This window comes from Stegastes partitus, unplaced genomic scaffold, assembly GCF_000690725.1.
Source record: "Stegastes partitus isolate 25-593 unplaced genomic scaffold, Stegastes_partitus-1.0.2 Scaffold0, whole genome shotgun sequence".
Taxonomy (NCBI): domain Eukaryota; kingdom Metazoa; phylum Chordata; class Actinopteri; family Pomacentridae; genus Stegastes; species Stegastes partitus.
The window spans coordinates 2,679,098-2,696,024 of NW_007577731.1; the positions used below are offsets into that span (position 1 = coordinate 2,679,098).

The 16,927-nt window shown below is 44.6% G+C and overlaps 1 protein-coding gene across 1 annotated transcript; it reads right to left on the reverse strand.

Annotated features, from left to right (window-relative positions):
* Window positions 1–201: 201 nt before the first annotated feature.
* On the reverse strand, window positions 202–15,894 carry LOC103364340 (KN motif and ankyrin repeat domain-containing protein 4-like). Its single transcript, XM_008291458.1, has 10 exons — window positions 15,615–15,894; window positions 10,070–10,148; window positions 8,500–9,978; window positions 5,843–5,918; window positions 4,901–5,221; window positions 4,649–4,733; window positions 3,822–4,041; window positions 3,599–3,741; window positions 2,323–2,523; window positions 202–834 (listed from the first exon to the last, which is right to left on the reverse strand). Exons 2-10 carry the CDS (start codon window positions 10,086–10,088, stop codon window positions 742–744), a joined length of 2,637 nt encoding a protein of 878 aa, XP_008289680.1. The 5' UTR covers window positions 10,089–10,148; window positions 15,615–15,894; the 3' UTR covers window positions 202–741.
* Between the last annotated feature and the right edge of the window lie 1,033 nt (window positions 15,895–16,927).

The following is a 16,927-nucleotide window of genomic DNA, read 5'->3' on the forward strand; positions in this document are numbered from 1 at the left end:
TAGCTTTATGTATGTTGTTGCCTCCTGTATGTGTGTTATTATGTTTGATGTAGCTGGCGATGGTGGGGCTGACGTGGAAGAGCTGCGCCACCTGCTGGTCAGGTTTTTAACCTACAGCAACAAAGCTGATGAATGAGCTTTCGATGCTCCGTGACAACTCGGCGAGCCCCGGAGCGTGTTTGCTTGTTTGAAACAATGCAGCATCATTTGGCCATTTTATTAAAAACAGACAGTGCATACATCAGTATCAACAGATTATAGGCACCAAAAGTTCATGCTGAGTGGCATGCAGGGTGTGTTTTGCAAGCATTTTACTTAAAAAGGTGCTTAGCTGCTGCAAAAACAAAACCGCAAACTGTCATTTCCCCTTAAAAACAGATACGTAGTTCTTTATTATAAGTTCAAACCTTTATATAATCGTTAACATGTGACCAAAACAATAAACGTAATAAATATATATTTTTAATTGCATAGATTGCAGAGCTAAGCTGCTACTTGGATGTGCAAAGATCAGAGAAAACTATAAACATCCAGACGATAGAAACCAGCACATTCACCAGCGACCATGGCCCTCCTGTGAGCTTCACCTCCCTCACTGATGGTGTAGAGTCTGATTACAATGATGGACTGAAGCTTGAGATAACGTTCGTCCGTCTGCATTTCGAAGCGCCTCAGACAGAAAAGACCACATGTGAAAACGAAGGTTTTATGTTTGCAGATCTTTTCGTTGGTTTTCCACGTCTACAGAGCTCGAGCTTTAGCGTGGGCCTGCAGCAGGGCGGCGGTGTCAGTGTGGGAACCTTGCATGGCGATGGAGAGCGCAGTTTGACCCCGCTGGAGGACAAAAGACAAGGAATTAGCATGGCTAGACAGATCCACCACGTTAGCTCAGTCTGACATATTTAAACAATTACTGGATGGATTTGTGGTCCCCAGATGGTGAATCCTACTGACTTTGGTGATCCCCTTGCTTTCCTGTTTCAGCAACATCCATCCATCCATCATCTATACACCACTTAATCCTCACTAGGGTCATGGGGGACTGGAGTCTGTCCCAGCTGACTCAGGGTGAAGGCAGGTTCACCTGGACAGGTAACCAGTCTATCACAGGGCTACACTTAGAGACAGACAACCAAGCACACTCACATTCACACCTACGGACAATTTAGAATCACCAATTAACCTCAGCATGTTTTTGGACTGTGGGAGGAAGCCGGAGAACTTGGAGAGAACCCACGCTGTACGGGGAGAACATGCAAACTCCTCACAGAAAGATCTCAGGTGTCGTCACTGGGACGCGAACTGGTGACCTTCTAGCTGCGAGGCAGCAATACTAACCACCGAGCCACCTTGCAGCAACATGAGAATCTCATTTGTGTTTTTTTGCAAGATGCTATCATGCGAAGCTAAAGTGCAGAACAGGATAAACATCATAATTGCTTCACATCGGCGTGTTGCTTTTGTCTTCGTGGGTATCTTACCATTTAGCTCAAAGCGCCGCTACGGCTAAGTGCAGCCTCACAGAACTGCTAGCTTATCTAACAGTCTCCTAGAATAAGCAAGGATGCGTTTCCAGTTCATAAGATAAATGGGTTAAGATTTAATTTCGTCAGTCTAATTAGTCTAATTATCTGGGTTTATGTCAAGGTGAAACAGGGTTCACAGTCAAGGTAGAATGCCCACGGCTTTTTTTTTTTTGTTTCCTTCACTCCACTTAAAAGGCAGGCTGTCAAAAGTAGAAGACGCACTTTGCATCCTCTCCTCTGCTCTCTCCCCTGCCTCCACTCGCTCCAGACTGGCAGATAAGGTACTGTTAGCGGATTAGCTCATCTCAGCCCAGGGAGATTTGTCTTACTGTAGCCTTGATTAATCCTGGGAAAGCTCTATTCTGCCGCATCCAGACTGTCAGTCCACCCACGTCCGCACAGTGTGAGTCAACACATTCAAGCTTTCAAACATCTAAGCTGCTTTTGGCGCTCAGTTATGTGAACACAAAGGTAAAAATGTGCCATTTTGTTCACATATTTAACAGGGGCTCACGAGAGAAATGGAGGCATCGTGTGAACTCAGTGTCCCAGAATTCAATTTAATGTATTCGCCGCCTGTAGGATTTCTGTGTCAAGACATTATTGTTTGATTAACCGTGATTTCTTTGGTGTAATGATCACAGACAGTTGTGACGCAAGCGGCTTCTCACATCAGTGGCTGTTCAAATAAAGACTAATCTTCTTCTGCAATCTCGGAAAGGATGTTTTTCTCTCTCTGCTGAGAGGAGGATGTCAGTAATAAATTGTCTCTGGGACTCGTTAGCAGCGGTGTTACCTTGTCAGTCAGCGTCAGGTCACACTGGCTCCTTTCCAGCAGCAGCCTTGCGACGTGTGTGTGGCCCCTCTCGGATGCGAACATGAGGGCCGTGGTGCCCTGGCTGTCCTGGATGTTGGCGTCGGCGCCGTAGCTCAGCAGCAGGCGAACCATCACCACTCGGCCGTGTCTCACTGCCAAGTGCAACGCCGTCTGACCCGTCTGCGTGTAGAGGGAGGAAGCACAAGATGGACGACTGTTTAAAAGACACTATTTCTACTTTATGTCTCCCTCTGAGATTTAAAGGGAGCTTTAAAGAGACTCTTCAGCAGTTTAACGTTGCACTTTCAAAAGCTTGGGTGACTGTAAAAGCAAAAAAAAACAAGACATGCTGACTTATAGCCACCAGTAAACTTCCAAATACTGGATCCTTTGTTTCCCATATTATTTCTTAATTGCATCTTTTTTCTGACCTTCTCTGCTAAATGTCTTTTAAGTTTATAACCAAGGCTCCAGACTAACTTTTAGATTGGTTTCACTGGTGCACCAAACTTTTTCATTTATGTGCACCAGCATATAATTTAGTCACATGCAAAAGCCTTCGCCACGTCTTTTGGCACTGAATAATACATTTGAACCTTTTTTGTTAGTTCTATATTCCTGGACAAATGTTATAAAAGATTTTTACACAGTGGAAATAAATGTTTTAAACCATTCTTTTTTTACAACAAGAGAAGCTAGAGAAGCCTCTAGTCTCCACTCAGTTACTATAGCAATCAAACAGGTGAGTGATCAAAGATTTGGTGGTTTCAAAAGAGTAAAATTAAGCGTTTTAATGCCAGATTCATCTAAGTTGGGTGATTTTAATAACCTGTGCCACCTACCAACACACATATAGACAGACCTGCAAAATATCAGGTGTGATCCATTAAAAATTTTAGTCAGATTTTTGGTTCCATTTGCAACCAGCTGGTCTCAGTCTGGTGCCTAAAAACACAGGTTTTCTGTGCAAAAGCCCTGTTTTCATGTCAGATTCTTCATTTAAAAGCTCGTCCCAGAGCCACAGCAGTGATATGCAACTGTTGTTTATCAAACTTATTTCCATGGTTTAAATCAATGGAGTGACTCTTTAATATTCTGTGTAGTATTAGGTTTAGATGTAATCTCAGTCAGCAGTGGGTGCGTCGAGTATAACTGTGGTGGGAACTGTTCATCCTCACTGACATCTCCATTACCCTCCAGACCAAAGCCAACCATTATTTACTCCTGTTACAGTTTTCTACATTGGTTGTGGTACCTGACTGGAGCGAATGTTGATGTTGCCCAGCTCCATTAGCTTGCGGATAACCTCCATCCCACCGGGTCCATCAGGGGCCGTCAGCGAGGCCAGCATCACTGCAGTGTAGCCGGCGTTGTTCTGAAGGTTCACGTCACTCATGCCTGTATCACAGAGGAGATGTTGATACTTAGAATCCACCTATTTCTATGTATAACAGCTCTGACAGCACATTATGTCTCACCTGTGTCCAGTAGCAGGCTGACGATGCTGTAGTTGCAGTGGGACACACTGTAATGCAGCACCGTGTTGCCGTTGTCATCTGCCAGGTTGAGCAGGAAGGTCAGCAGAGCAGGTGTCGCCTTCTTCACTTCTTTCAGGTAAACGGAGACCCTGCTGACCACAGAAGCCTCTTCGGCTGCCGCAGCGAACCAGTGCTGAAACAACACGATCAGGGCCTTCCTCTGGAAAACAGGTGGGAGCACAGGAAGGATTTTGACAAGATGAAGCTGACTGACATGTCGTCCATGTGGGGCTGATCCTCTTTAATTGAAACAGTCATGCTTTAGAGCAGTAATAACCACGTGTGGGAGTTTGTCAGCACATGAGCTGCTGATAGTCCAACAGCTGAAATGATCATTAATTAGGAATTTCGTTTCTGTTCACTCATTAGAATTTGTAAAAGATTTAGCGTCCACTTTCTTTGAAGCTCTGTTTTGGTCTCCACCAGCAAATATCTGGCTACTTAAATGCTAAATTGGGCAAAATGTTCCTGCAAGTTACCTACATAGCTTTTTTTTTTTTTTACAGAAAGTTGAGAAGAATTAGAGTCAAACAAAACGATAATGTTGCAGGCTGTAGAACCAAAACAATGTGCGTAAATATGCTAAGCTAAGTGATGCTAGCTGCAGAGTCAGATCACTATTAAGCGTAGGTGAGTGTCCCTATTTTCATGAAAGACAGACATTTGATCCTATGTCCAGCTTTCGTATTTGTGAGCTGATTCAGTATCAAATAAAATATTTCTTTAGATTGGACTAAAAGTTTCTGTAAATAATCGAGAGTGCTCACCATGTCGTCGTTGGGGTTGTCCATGTTGTCCATGTGATCTTTGAGGAAGTGACAAGCAGACAGAAAATCTGCACTCACTATCTCACTAGAAGAAAAAAGCACGCAGGTTTGTGAATACGGTGAGAACAGAAAGATAACCTGCCTCCAGTGAAAGGAGTATGTATTCACATGAGATGAAATTAAAAGTAGGAGCGGTTTCCTGACTGGTGCAATTACATTTAGCAAACAGATACTGATAAGGCGTTCTCTCACCTGCCCCTGGTGGTTGATTCTGAGCCAGAGTTGCCCTCCATCTGTTCTCCTGGAGGCTGGGCTTTCAACTTGGCCGTTTTCGCTGGAACCCCAGCTTCCACAGACACTTCGCCTCCATCTGTCCGCCCTGATCCTGTTCTTACAGATATCATCTGTCTGTCTGGCCATGTTTGCCTCTCCTCCTCCGTCCCTCTCCTTTCCGGCTTTGCATTCACCTGGGCAGCAGCCATCTCCAGAGGGCTTGTGCTGCTTTCCCTCTCCTCCAAATCACCATGAACGCCATCCTGGCCGACCAGATTTCCACTTGCGGTCATTTTGCATCTTGAGAAAAAGGGAACGAAAAGAAAGCGGGGCAGGACATTGAAAGCCTCATTGATTTTCGGGATGCGTTTGCCTGATGAGGTCAGTAAACTCTGAGGATCTGCCAAACAACGTCTCTTTGATATTGTCCAGATTTACAGCATCGGGAATTAACATTAAAGTCAATCAACCACTTTCCCCACAATGTCTGAGCTGACTCACTCAGAGGCAGGACTTTTTGGAAAAGAGCGCCGATGCATTATTCATGTTAAATATAACTCCAGTCCAATCGTTTTAAAGCTTCAACGGCTGCAAATTTATGAACAAAGCCGAAACAAATGAATCCCGAGGCCTGCGTTTCTTCTTTGTCACACCCAAACAGATTTTATATTGTACATCACTGCAACACTGAGCCATAAACCGTGTTATTGTCTGACTTCTCCGACTTAGAAGGATGAAGCAAACTTTGGAATATGGCTAATGTTCGCTGACAGTGACCACTTTGCAGGGAGTGGTATCCATCTTTCAGTCTTAAATCATTATGTTTTTCTCCATGCAACAGTAGCTTACAAAACCTCAAGTCAAGCAACCAACAATCATAGCTTTTAAGGTTTCTAAAATCAGTGAGAGTTATTTACTAACCCTTCATTAACACCCCCAGAATATAGGTCTTTTGACATCCTGGCCCATCCATCTGTCTTCGGGATGGATTTAGAGGCTGCATGGAGGACAAAAGGATGAGATGAAATATCAGATGCACAACAACATTGCGTCATCTAAACAAAAACCCAAACCAACAACAGGCATCAGTTTACATATAATCTATCTAACAAATCAAAGTGAATCCACACCCCTTGACCCCTACAATGGAGCGTTGTCTTGCAGGATGACAATACTCACAGTGCACAAGGGGTCACTGATACCTTTTTCCACCAAATAGAACCAGGTGCCAGTTCTGTGCCGGTGTGTAGTGCAAGTCATATGTTTTTCCTGTGACAAGGTAAAAAATAAAAGTCTGGAGTCCTGTGTGGACTTCCATGTGGCACTAGCATTGTTCGGTAAACATGCAGTGACGTATGGCGTGGCTCTAGCTTGGCTCCTTACCGATGGAAAAACAACCGGTTCTTTGGAGGTGTCAGATTTGAACCAACTAAGCACTGGAACTAGCACTGGCACAGAACTGGCACCTGGTTCTTTTTGGTGGAAACAGGGTACGAAAGGATTAACGAGTACGAAAATGGCATTAATCGGATTCCACGGCCTTCACAATCAACAGATCTCCACCTAACTGAACATCTATAACAAGTTGTGAGACAGCGTTCTCCAGAACCATCATCTCATGCATCCAATCGAGTTCCAGAGACTTGGAGAATCAATGCTGTGGTGCACTGGAGCTATTTCAATGGCGTGTGGTGGCTCAACACCTGACTAAGACGCTTTACGTTGGTTTTCCTTTGATTGGTCACCCGTCTGTATCTGCCTGTTGGTCTCAATTTCACCAGTGGATATCATGATGTGGCCTTTTCTGAAGTAAACAATGAGGATTTTCAGAACCTGCTTTGAATCTGGATCAACTGAAAAGCCTTCACTTTCTCATCAACCTTTACTCGTGTGCTGATGCAGCTGTTTTGTGCTGTAGCTTTTAGGACTGAATCTGTAGAAATGATTCCTCCTCTGTGGCTTATAACTCCAGGACTATTACAGAGAACCGCACCGACTCATCTCACAATGCTTGAATTTGAATAACCCCATTTAAACGTATTTAATAATGCCCCTTATTCACTTCAACTTCACTGACTTCTGCACAGGGTAAAATCACATCCCTGACTAAGAAGATTTAAAGGCTGAATATATGAGATTTGAAAAGTTTAACTTGAAAAGTTGGATTTTAAAGTTTCCAATGCAACATGAATGTCTGTAATCTTTTCTCATCTTAGACATCCACATCCATTCTTTCATCTTGACTGCTGTTTTTTTTTTTGTGTCGCTTTCAACAAGGAAAAGTTCTCAGACTGAAAATTAAAACGATTCAAAGCAACCAAATGGGGTCGAATAGTTGCGTGCACCAATTAAATACAGCAGATTGCTAACTACACATAAAAATGTTATCACTCAGGTTGGAAGTTAATAAAGACACACGTTCACCACAGCTTTAGAGCATAGTGATGACAGCCACCATCAAAACATGTTTGAATATGTTCCCTGTTGTCAGCACTTTGGTTAACCTTAATTAATGACTCATTGTCTGGCGACTGTTATCACCTCACCCTTCGTCCCCCACAAATTCTTCAGAAAACATATGTGTAGGTTATAGGATCTATGTTACAGTGCAACATGTGGTTGTTGTGCCATGAAAACTACTATTGACTTCTTGTTTTTAAGATTAGGTCTCTTTCTAACATTAAGCCCCTACACCAGATTCTGCTTCACTGCAGCAACTGTGATCAAAATAACTGGTAAGAGGGCATTGTCAGTCATTTGCAGTATCATTATTTGCTTTCAACTGACTTCTGTAGAATAGATACAGGCAGAGAACCTCCTGAATGTGACCAAGACAAAGGAGGTGTTTGTAGATTTTAGGAGGACCAGGGCTAGCTAAACACTATTAATTAGAGGTGATGGTCACCAAGACGACTGCCTGGACAGGAAATGTAGCGCTGAAGCTCTCTGCAGGAAGACAGATTAAACTTCTTGCAAAGCTTTGGTCCCTCAATATATGCAGTTAAATGTAAAGTATCTTCTACCAGTCTGATTGTCTTCACAGCCATCCTATGGGACATCAACATCAGAGCTCTAAGAAACTAAACAAGCCGATAAAGAACTAAGGTTGGCTCGGTGCCAGGGTCCGCCAGCTCTAGAGACCCCAGAGTTAGCTGTGAAGAGAAGGAGCAGACACAAGCTGCTCAACACAATGGACAGTATGACACATCCCCTACACAACTGATCAGACAGCAGAGTGTCTTCAGCAGGGGGGCTGCTTCAGCTCTGCTGGAGCGGCTGCTGTTACAGAAGGTCATCTCTGCCCACCGCAACAGCAATTTGGTTTTCTCTGTGCAAGAAGAGAACGCTCCCTCTCTGAGTGGAAATGCACATTTCACAATCGCCCTGAAACGGCAGTGCACTGAAGACAGTCTGGAAAGCAAGGATTCAGACTTCCAGGATTTAATACATATCAAACCTGAGAAACCATTGTGGAAGGTGGGGCTTTCTGTATCATGAGATATGTCTGTCTGTCTGTCTGTCTGTCTGTCTGTCTGTATGTATGTATGTCTATCATTTAGTCATTACATCAACAATACCTCCATGCTGAATCTTCTCTCCGTTACTGTGTCCGTGCTGTTTGTAGTGGGATGTCAGGATGTCGACAAGTTCCAACATCTCCTGCTGCAGAGAGTTGACTTTGGGATCTGGGTGCTTTAGAGGTTTATCCCCTTTGCTCTCTGCACACAAACACTCCCACTGCTGATCCAGGAGACTCTTGATCTTCTCTATGTGGTGAACGACCACTGCTGTGTCTGTAGCCTCAGCTGAAGCATCAGCAGCTTCCACAGACGCTCTCTCAGCAGAACTGACTACAGAGTCGGGCTGGCGACTTCTTTGACCGTTTGTGGGAACAGTTCTTGTACCGATGAAGGCTTTACTGTAATCTGGTTCAATGGATCTCACCACTGCCTCGTCTCCATCCTGCTCGACCACCACCCTCTCAGCCCGGACCCACACCCCAGGATTCCTGATGAGGTACTCTGTCTTCTCATCTTTCCTTCTGCTCTCCTCCTGCTGTTCCCTCAGCATCCCCAGCACTCTCTGGAGCTCCAGGCCGGTTTCGTGGAGCTTCTGCTCCAGCACGGCTACTTTGGCCTGCAGGGACGTCACCGTCAGCAGCTCATCCAGATCTGTGCTCGTCCTCCACTCATGTATAGGATTAGAGGCATCGCTGTGATTTCTGGGAAACATGATGTGACCTTCATGCCGAGGCCTTTTGGCGTCCACTTTGCCATAGTGAGAGTTGGTACAAGGATCTGTGGTTCCGTTCATCGAGGAGGGATGGATGTCTGGATTCAGGCCCAGACGGAGCCTTTCCCTTTCCTCCTGGAGAATGCAGATCTGCGCCCTGAGCTCAGGAACGACCCTCACCTCCATCTCCAGCTCCCCCACTCGTTCCAGGGCTTCGGTCAGGCGCCTCAACAACCCTGAGCTGTCCTGTGGGCGAAGGCTTTCTAGAGAATGGAAGACGTCTTCACATGAGGTGTTTCTTACTCCGATGTGATCCCTTGAACTCCGGAGACTGCTGGGGTCATCTGTGGACTCTGACCCCTGTCTGAGTAACACAGTGAGTGGCAGGCTGGAGGCACGGAGGAGGTGAGGTCTGATGTGCTCTCCGAGAGGTTGCTCATCGAACTCCTTGATTCTGGCCTCCATTTCTGCCAGAGAATTGAGTCCTGTCGGAGAGAGGGGCGGCCTGTGATCGTATGCCCAGGAAGTGTAGCCATAGTGATGGGCTTCTGACAGTCGAGATCTGGGGCCAAGAGCTCCGGTGGACCCCCAGGGGCTCGGGCGATAGCCACACCCAGAAGGGTTGAGGTGCCTGGGTAGGGTACTTGCGCGGGGTCCCTTACTTCGGCGCTGGATGGGAACTCTTTTGATGGTTTTGCCTTTCTCTATGTCGTCTACGTATTTCAGGAAGTCCAGGTCAAGTTGGAAGCCATAAGGGGTTTCTACTGAGTATGGGGGCTTCCCTTTAACTCCGTTCTCTGCTGTTTTAAAAGGTGAGATGTTTCCTGTAAACATTAAAGCAAAAAACTTAGTAGCAGTATTGCAAATAAACGCCTCATTTAGCAGAACTGTGACATGATGAAGAATCGTGTTTACCATTTTGTCCTTCCATCATTAGTTCTCTTCTGCTCCCCGGACAATTTGTTGTCACATTATCTGGTTGGAGCCTTGGTATCTAACAAAGCAAACAAAATAAAAGAAGGGGACTTAATTAAGCCAACAACACAAGAAAAAGCTGTTGGGGCATTTTTTACAAGTGGCAGAAGTGGTTATTGTGTGATTATATTATAATTTAATGAAGCCTGATTTCTGGGGGCGAAAACAGACGAATCCTGGCACTGACATTCACTGGAGGTTTAGCTGTGGTGCTTGTGGTGGGAGACTCAATCTTAATTTTATGACCAGATGGAACTGTAATAATTCTTTGTGCTCCATTCACAATCTCCCTCCTATTCATTCACCCACATGTAGCGCAGAGTGCACAAACACAAACATTCAATTACGTTTTCTCTCTATTCTTTCCCCTCATTCTTTTTCTTTTCCCGGAGATTTCTGTTTTTCTCACACTTCTTCATTTCTTCCATGCACCAGGCGGCTATTATTCAGCAGTGGCAGGCCTGATCTTCACTTGATTACAGCCCTGCCATCCAGGAGGAGAGCTGAAAATAGCTTGAAACTGTTCAGCCCAGCAGCTATGGCCAGCGGTGCAAAATATACTCCTACAGACATAAATACAGACAGCCATTGTTCTGAGTCACTACTTTCCTCCCTTCCTGCCTCCTACTAGGTCTGCAGTCTCCTCGCAGATTCTCATTTTACTTATTCTGAGCTGTCTCCGACTTGCGTTTCCGTACTTATATTCTACCTAAAGCATTCGACTGTATTGTTTTTACACAGCATAGCTCGACTGCCCTTTTAATCTACTGATTCTCCCTTTTTTCATCATCTCTTTGATGGAGAACTGATTCCCCTACTTCCCTCTCTTCTCCCTTCAGTCCTCACCTCTTCCCTCCCTTCCCCTCTTCTCCCCCCCGACCACCAGCCTCTGCGGCAGCTCGCTGTCCTCTTGAGGCACGGCAGCCACCAAACCGCAACCCCAAGCAATGTCAGCTATGCAGTAAACAGACAAATACCACCGAATGGCCCTGCTGGGAATTTTTGACCTCCGCCATTCACACACTCGCTGATGGTCGGAAATAAACAACAACAAATCTGTCAATTACAGATAAGGATGAGCTCATTTCTACAGAATAAGACGTAAACACTTAGGCATGTACATGTACACTTGGGAAGCGCGTCTTGTAAAAGTGCAGACCTACAGGGTGTTGGCATGCACGACAGGTGGAGGCTGTCATTTAAGATGGAAAAATAGGACACAAAATTGTAAATATCTTGAGAAAACAGACACACAAGACTGAATAAATAGGGTTAAATACTTCTTTTTTAACTACTAGTGATGATATGATAATAAAACTTCTGGTTCCATGACCCAAACAACATTTTTTTAGAGCTGAATTTGAGGGATAATGCAATACAACACCATCTACAATTGGCAAAATTATTATATAGATGACTTACAGCAATGGATGAAGAGTTTACATCTAAGAAAGCATTTAAAACTACCTTTTTAGGGTTTTGAAGTAAGAAGTATTCAGATCCCTTACTTAAGTCTTTGCATGAAAAATCCTACTTAAGTAAAAGTACATAAGTATTCGCAGCAAAATGTAATTAAAATATTACAGTGAAAGTTCTCATCAGTGTGTCAGCAGCATGTTACTGTTGGTGGAGCTACTTCGAGCTGCTTCATGCACACTTAGCACACGGGGACAGAAGATAAATCTGAGTGAATACGAGATGATTAATGGGAGAGGAAATGGGGAAAAAAACACATTTTGACACGCAAACCTGTTTTCAGTTTTTCTCTAATCTTTGATTTTTGGTGAGATATTGGATCATTTGCACATTAACTCAAATGAAACCATGTGAGACGTTTGGAAGGAAAAGTCATTAAATAGTGAAGCTGTGAATGACTCGTAGACGTCTGAAATGTGACCCGGACTGCACCCTGCTTTTTGTAAGACATCAGAAACCCAAAGAAGGTGGAAACCACGGCTTTAATCTTTACCAACGTGTTGCGTATTATAAGCCTGTTATATTATCCGTTGTGTTAAAAACTCATCTTGACGGAAACTAAAGCTGTCAGTTAAATGTAGTGGAGTAGAAAGGATTCTGAAATGTACTGGAGTGGAAGAACCGAGTAGCATACAATGGAAATACTCAAGTAAAACGGTGCTTAAGTTCAATATTTGATGAACCCTATTCAGGACTTTTGGGGTCTTTTGGACCCCAGGACATTTGGTTTAGGTGACAGGTGTTGTTTTTAAATATAAAAAGAGGGACATTTGTCATGCATGTGTCAAGTTAACAGAACATTTATTTAACATAGTATAAAAGTCTGTAATGAAAACCAACAGATATTTTGCACATTTTTTTTCTTGGGGTCCAGTGAAAGACCTTCTACGTATGGCAACATGAAAGTCCTGAATAGGGTTAAATGTGCTGAGTTTCTCTCCACCACTGCTGGTTTCTTATTGGGAATTTCATGCCTGTCTTGAACAAATGATTCTGCCTCTCAGTTAATCACGGTCGCCCAGGTTGGTGCTAAAATACCAAAAAGCACTGAGGTTTGGTGCCCAACTCTAGCTGGCATATACAGTTTTTACTGAGAAATATTGTTAAAACAAAGCAACACTGACAATTATTTTACTGAATATATCTTTTATAATGTGATCACGACTGGTATTTACTGTACGTTCAGTTCCTCACGTGTTAAACACTGTAACCGATACAGTATGTATGTTGTTATGCCAGAGGGGGTTTTTTATGATGTGGAGAGGAATCTTTCAGGCCTCCGTCTGACAAGTCTAAGTTTAGCTTATATATGTGGGTGTAAAGCTAAAGCACACGCAGGCAGGGAGCCCCAGATATGTCTTCATCACACGAGCTAACAGCAGATCAGTCAGGTGGATGCGCTCCCACTTCCACAGACAAAACCAGAAACGTTTCAATGGAGCCGGAGAGGCTGTAATATTAGGAAAAGCGCCTCGTGTCGACTACGAGCACGACTCTGTCAGTCAGCGCCGGAGCACCTGTTACTGCAGACAGCTCAATCAGTCTCCGTTGGCTCAGTCGTGCAGAATGCAGGCTGCTGGCTCGACTTCAATAGAGTGAAAACACTCTCAGGAAATTCTTCCACGAGTATGAAAAAAAAAGAATAGTTTAAGCACAGTAAGAGGTGTCTACTATGTGGAAAAATATGAAAATTCAATCACATTTTGAGGGGAAATTCACCTTAACTAAAAGATGAGATGACAGATATCAGTATGCTAATGAAGCTACAGACAGGAGATGATTCATTTAGCGTCATACGAAGCAGCCAGACAGGCGCCGAGGAGAGCAGTCGAAGTGAACATCTCCCAAAATGAGATTCCTTTAAAATGTCAGATGATGGACGACGGCTAATCAAAATGTCAAAAAAAAAGGAGAAAAAACCCTACGTGCAGCACTCAGAAACAGAAACGCTAATTGTCAGACGATTTATTTCCAGCTCCCTGACAAACAAAGTGAGACGCAAGCTGCTCGCTGTTGCCCACAAGCACTCCTTTTCTCACACATAAATATAGGCCCGAGCATTTCATCCTGCCCAGGTTACCGCAGAGGAAACAATATAGCAGCGTTTGGGGTTAGGCAATTCCCAGGAGCCATTGCCTAACTCCCCCCACATTTCCATGGCACGGGTTTTAATTGTCTGGTGCTTCGGAGCGAGCAGTCGGGCCCACCTCACAGGAAACCCAAGAAATGAAACGTAAAATATTCGCCCGTTACCCCAAACAGGCCCCAGCAAAACAGCAGCGCGCACACTGAACTCATCCAAAGTCAAGCATCAGAGGGAGCTCGGTGTTTTTTCTTGAGTTTTTTTTTTTTTTTTTAAGTCAAAGCTTCCTTTGTATCCAGCTCCAGCTTGGTGTGTTTTAGTCAGCGGAAATGTGACTGTTTTTGTTTTTTTTGCGTATGCAGCCATTTTCCTTTATTTGAGTTCTTCTAATCTCTCTGTTCCCACAACAGCTGCTCTCCTCCTCTGCGTCCTTCCTCACACAGACCTTTAGGCTCCCTGCATCAGCGTAAACCTCATAATCACAACATGCCTATCCGCAGCATTCTTTACTGAAGCCACAAATTAAACATCATGACACATCGGGGCCATCAGCCGCCCTATGGAGCAACGATCTGACTTGACTATCACACGGGGACAAAGGGATCATCATATATTTAACATAGAAATCAACAAAAGCTAAGATCTGGGTTAATTTTCGGTGGCACCAGCACAGATTTGATGCTCATCTTCGGCCACGTTGGTGTTGCGGCTCCAGGCTACGCTGCATCAGTCGGCGTGGTTGGTTGGTTGGTTGGTTGGTTGCTCCACCGCTTTGGTCTAGACGGAAATATTGCGACAGCTCCTAGGTGAGATATTGCCCAACCGACTTGCCCTGTCAGCAGATGACATTGGTAGCCTCACAAAGCTGCTGCAGTCTTCTTACAACTGGTGGAATCGGTGCACATTCTTTTTGGTGTTTTTCATGGATTTGCATGAGTCTGACCTGGCAGTCACGTACCACTTTTTGAAACTGTTTTTCCTGTGCACATGCCTGATTTGTATTATTTGCTTACACCACCCTAGCTTTACCTGCCTCACACACACACGCCTCTTCTTTCTCACAGTCCATCTCCCTGCACAATTTATATACGTCCACATGTTTCACTGTCTATGTTCTGTTCCCGGAAAGTTCATTCCTCTCCTCCACTTTTTTTGGCTGTACAGTCTGTGGTTTTTCCAGCGCATAACTCTAAACCTCGTCTTCTGTTCGGAGTTGATTCAGGAACCAAAGCCAACTGTTTGGACTTAAGGCCCCCCTCTCCTCCTGCCCCGGCACTTTTTTTTTTACTCACTGTCTCCATAAAGACTTCCTAGAAATCTGTGATCTCTTTTCACTTTGCATGCTGTTTTTTTTCTCTTTTTTTTGTCTTGGGACTTTTGGAGCACTGGAGTTGCCCTGGTCCGACTCCAACAGCAACAGGGTCAGAGTTGCAAATGTGGCATCCAAAGCCTCATTGCATGGTATGTGGAGCCAAAGCTCCCGGGATAAAACAGCTGCCAGTGGGGGCTTCACGCAAGGAAAGAAAGCGGCGGTATGTTAACATGGCAAGGTTAAAATAGAAAGTGTGCTGCCTCCGGGGTGTGTTTACATGCAACATGTGTGTGTTTGTGTCAGTTCAAGTGCATTTCTTCACAGCGTGTGTAATAAAAATGTAATGTACATTTCGACATTTAATCTTTAAAAGGCAAAAGTTGTTGTCCTGAAAGTCTGTTTAGTATTCTGCCAAGGCCCCGGGGTCCCATCCACACAATTCGTTAAATCACTTCAGAGTCAAAAGCTTTCCCCGACCCTGAATTTAGAGCAGCCGGTCCCTGATCGAAGACATTCAAGGTCAATGTTCAGCATCTCAGCTTTGATTAACTATCCAATCCAACAGTCCTCCGCCGGCTGGAAAGATATGAGATGAATATTGTATCAGAGCTTACCTTGTGGCATGTTCAGCAGTTTCCCCCCACTTTGTCTTGCTGATTTGAGGGTGTGTTTGCCAGACAGTCCACCACAGTCTGCTCTCAGCTAGTTCAGCCTGACTGTCTGTCTCCTGAGAAGGCAGGGAGGTGCTGTCAGGGAGAGGGGCATGCCGCGGCCGTTTGGTAAATGCCAATGAGCAGCCCCTGCCATAACAGAAGCTGGGTTTGCCTGTGTGTGTAAGAGAGAGCAGTGAGCGAGGAGGAGCTTGTGAACATGCCTTCTTACGGTGCCTCCTGTCCAACGAGACTGACAAGTGGGAGGCTAGACATGCAGGACCACACCCACTCCTTCAGACAGCAGCCAATGGGAGTCTAGAAGTGCAGCCGGCCGGAGGAAGGACGGCGGCTCTTGTGGGACGCTGGTGACAACATGTCAAAGTATGGAGCATCTGGGAGGAAAAAAAACAGAGTCACCCTACCGTGTGGCGTCCATAATCATCTCAGATAACATCAGCGGCCGTGCAGTCGCTCACAGGCTTCCCTCTTTCAGAATGTGAAACTCTAGCCAGTGTTATGTGGTCTGTGTCCTTTACAATCAAGTAAACAGGGAGGGGGAGCATGAGGCTTGGTGGCATTAATTCTTTTGGTGCATACCTCTCGTTCCGTCTGGATCCTCTTTCAGCCGCTTACCAGCATCCTCCTCTGGGACACCAGTATAAATCCAGAAAAGGCTTCCCTCTGCTCTTTATAAGGGCATCGTCATATCTGCTGCTGCCTGTCCTTTACAGAAAATTTCCTTCGAATAAGTGGAAACTTGTCAGGTTGGAGGAGAGTGGAATATCTCAACAAGATGCATCACCATAAAACTTTGTGATTCATGTTCCCCAGAGGATAAAACCTTGTGATCTCCTCATCATCCTCTAACATGAAGAGCTGGTTAAAGTTTTCATTTCTCCAAATAAACAGACAGGATATATCATTCAGATTTTTCCTCTAGCACCATCAGGAGGCCAGTGTTTTTGTTTTTTAGTGAAAGGTCTCAGCAGTTATTGGATAGATTGTCAGGAAATTTGGTTAAAAAAAATTCATGGTGCCCAGAGAACAATGATTCTCTGAGATCATTTTACTTTTTTGTGTGTTAATACCAGCAGGTTTTAGTTTAAATCGTATCCTTTGAAATATCTCAACATACTTTTGATAGTTTGCCATAAAAATCCAGTTCAGACATTCATGTTCCCTGCAGGATTAATTGTTATAGCTTTGGTGATTCCCTGACTTTTCTTCCTGTGTCAGCTTGAGGGTGAAGAAGCTCTGAGTGAAACATCCCAAAG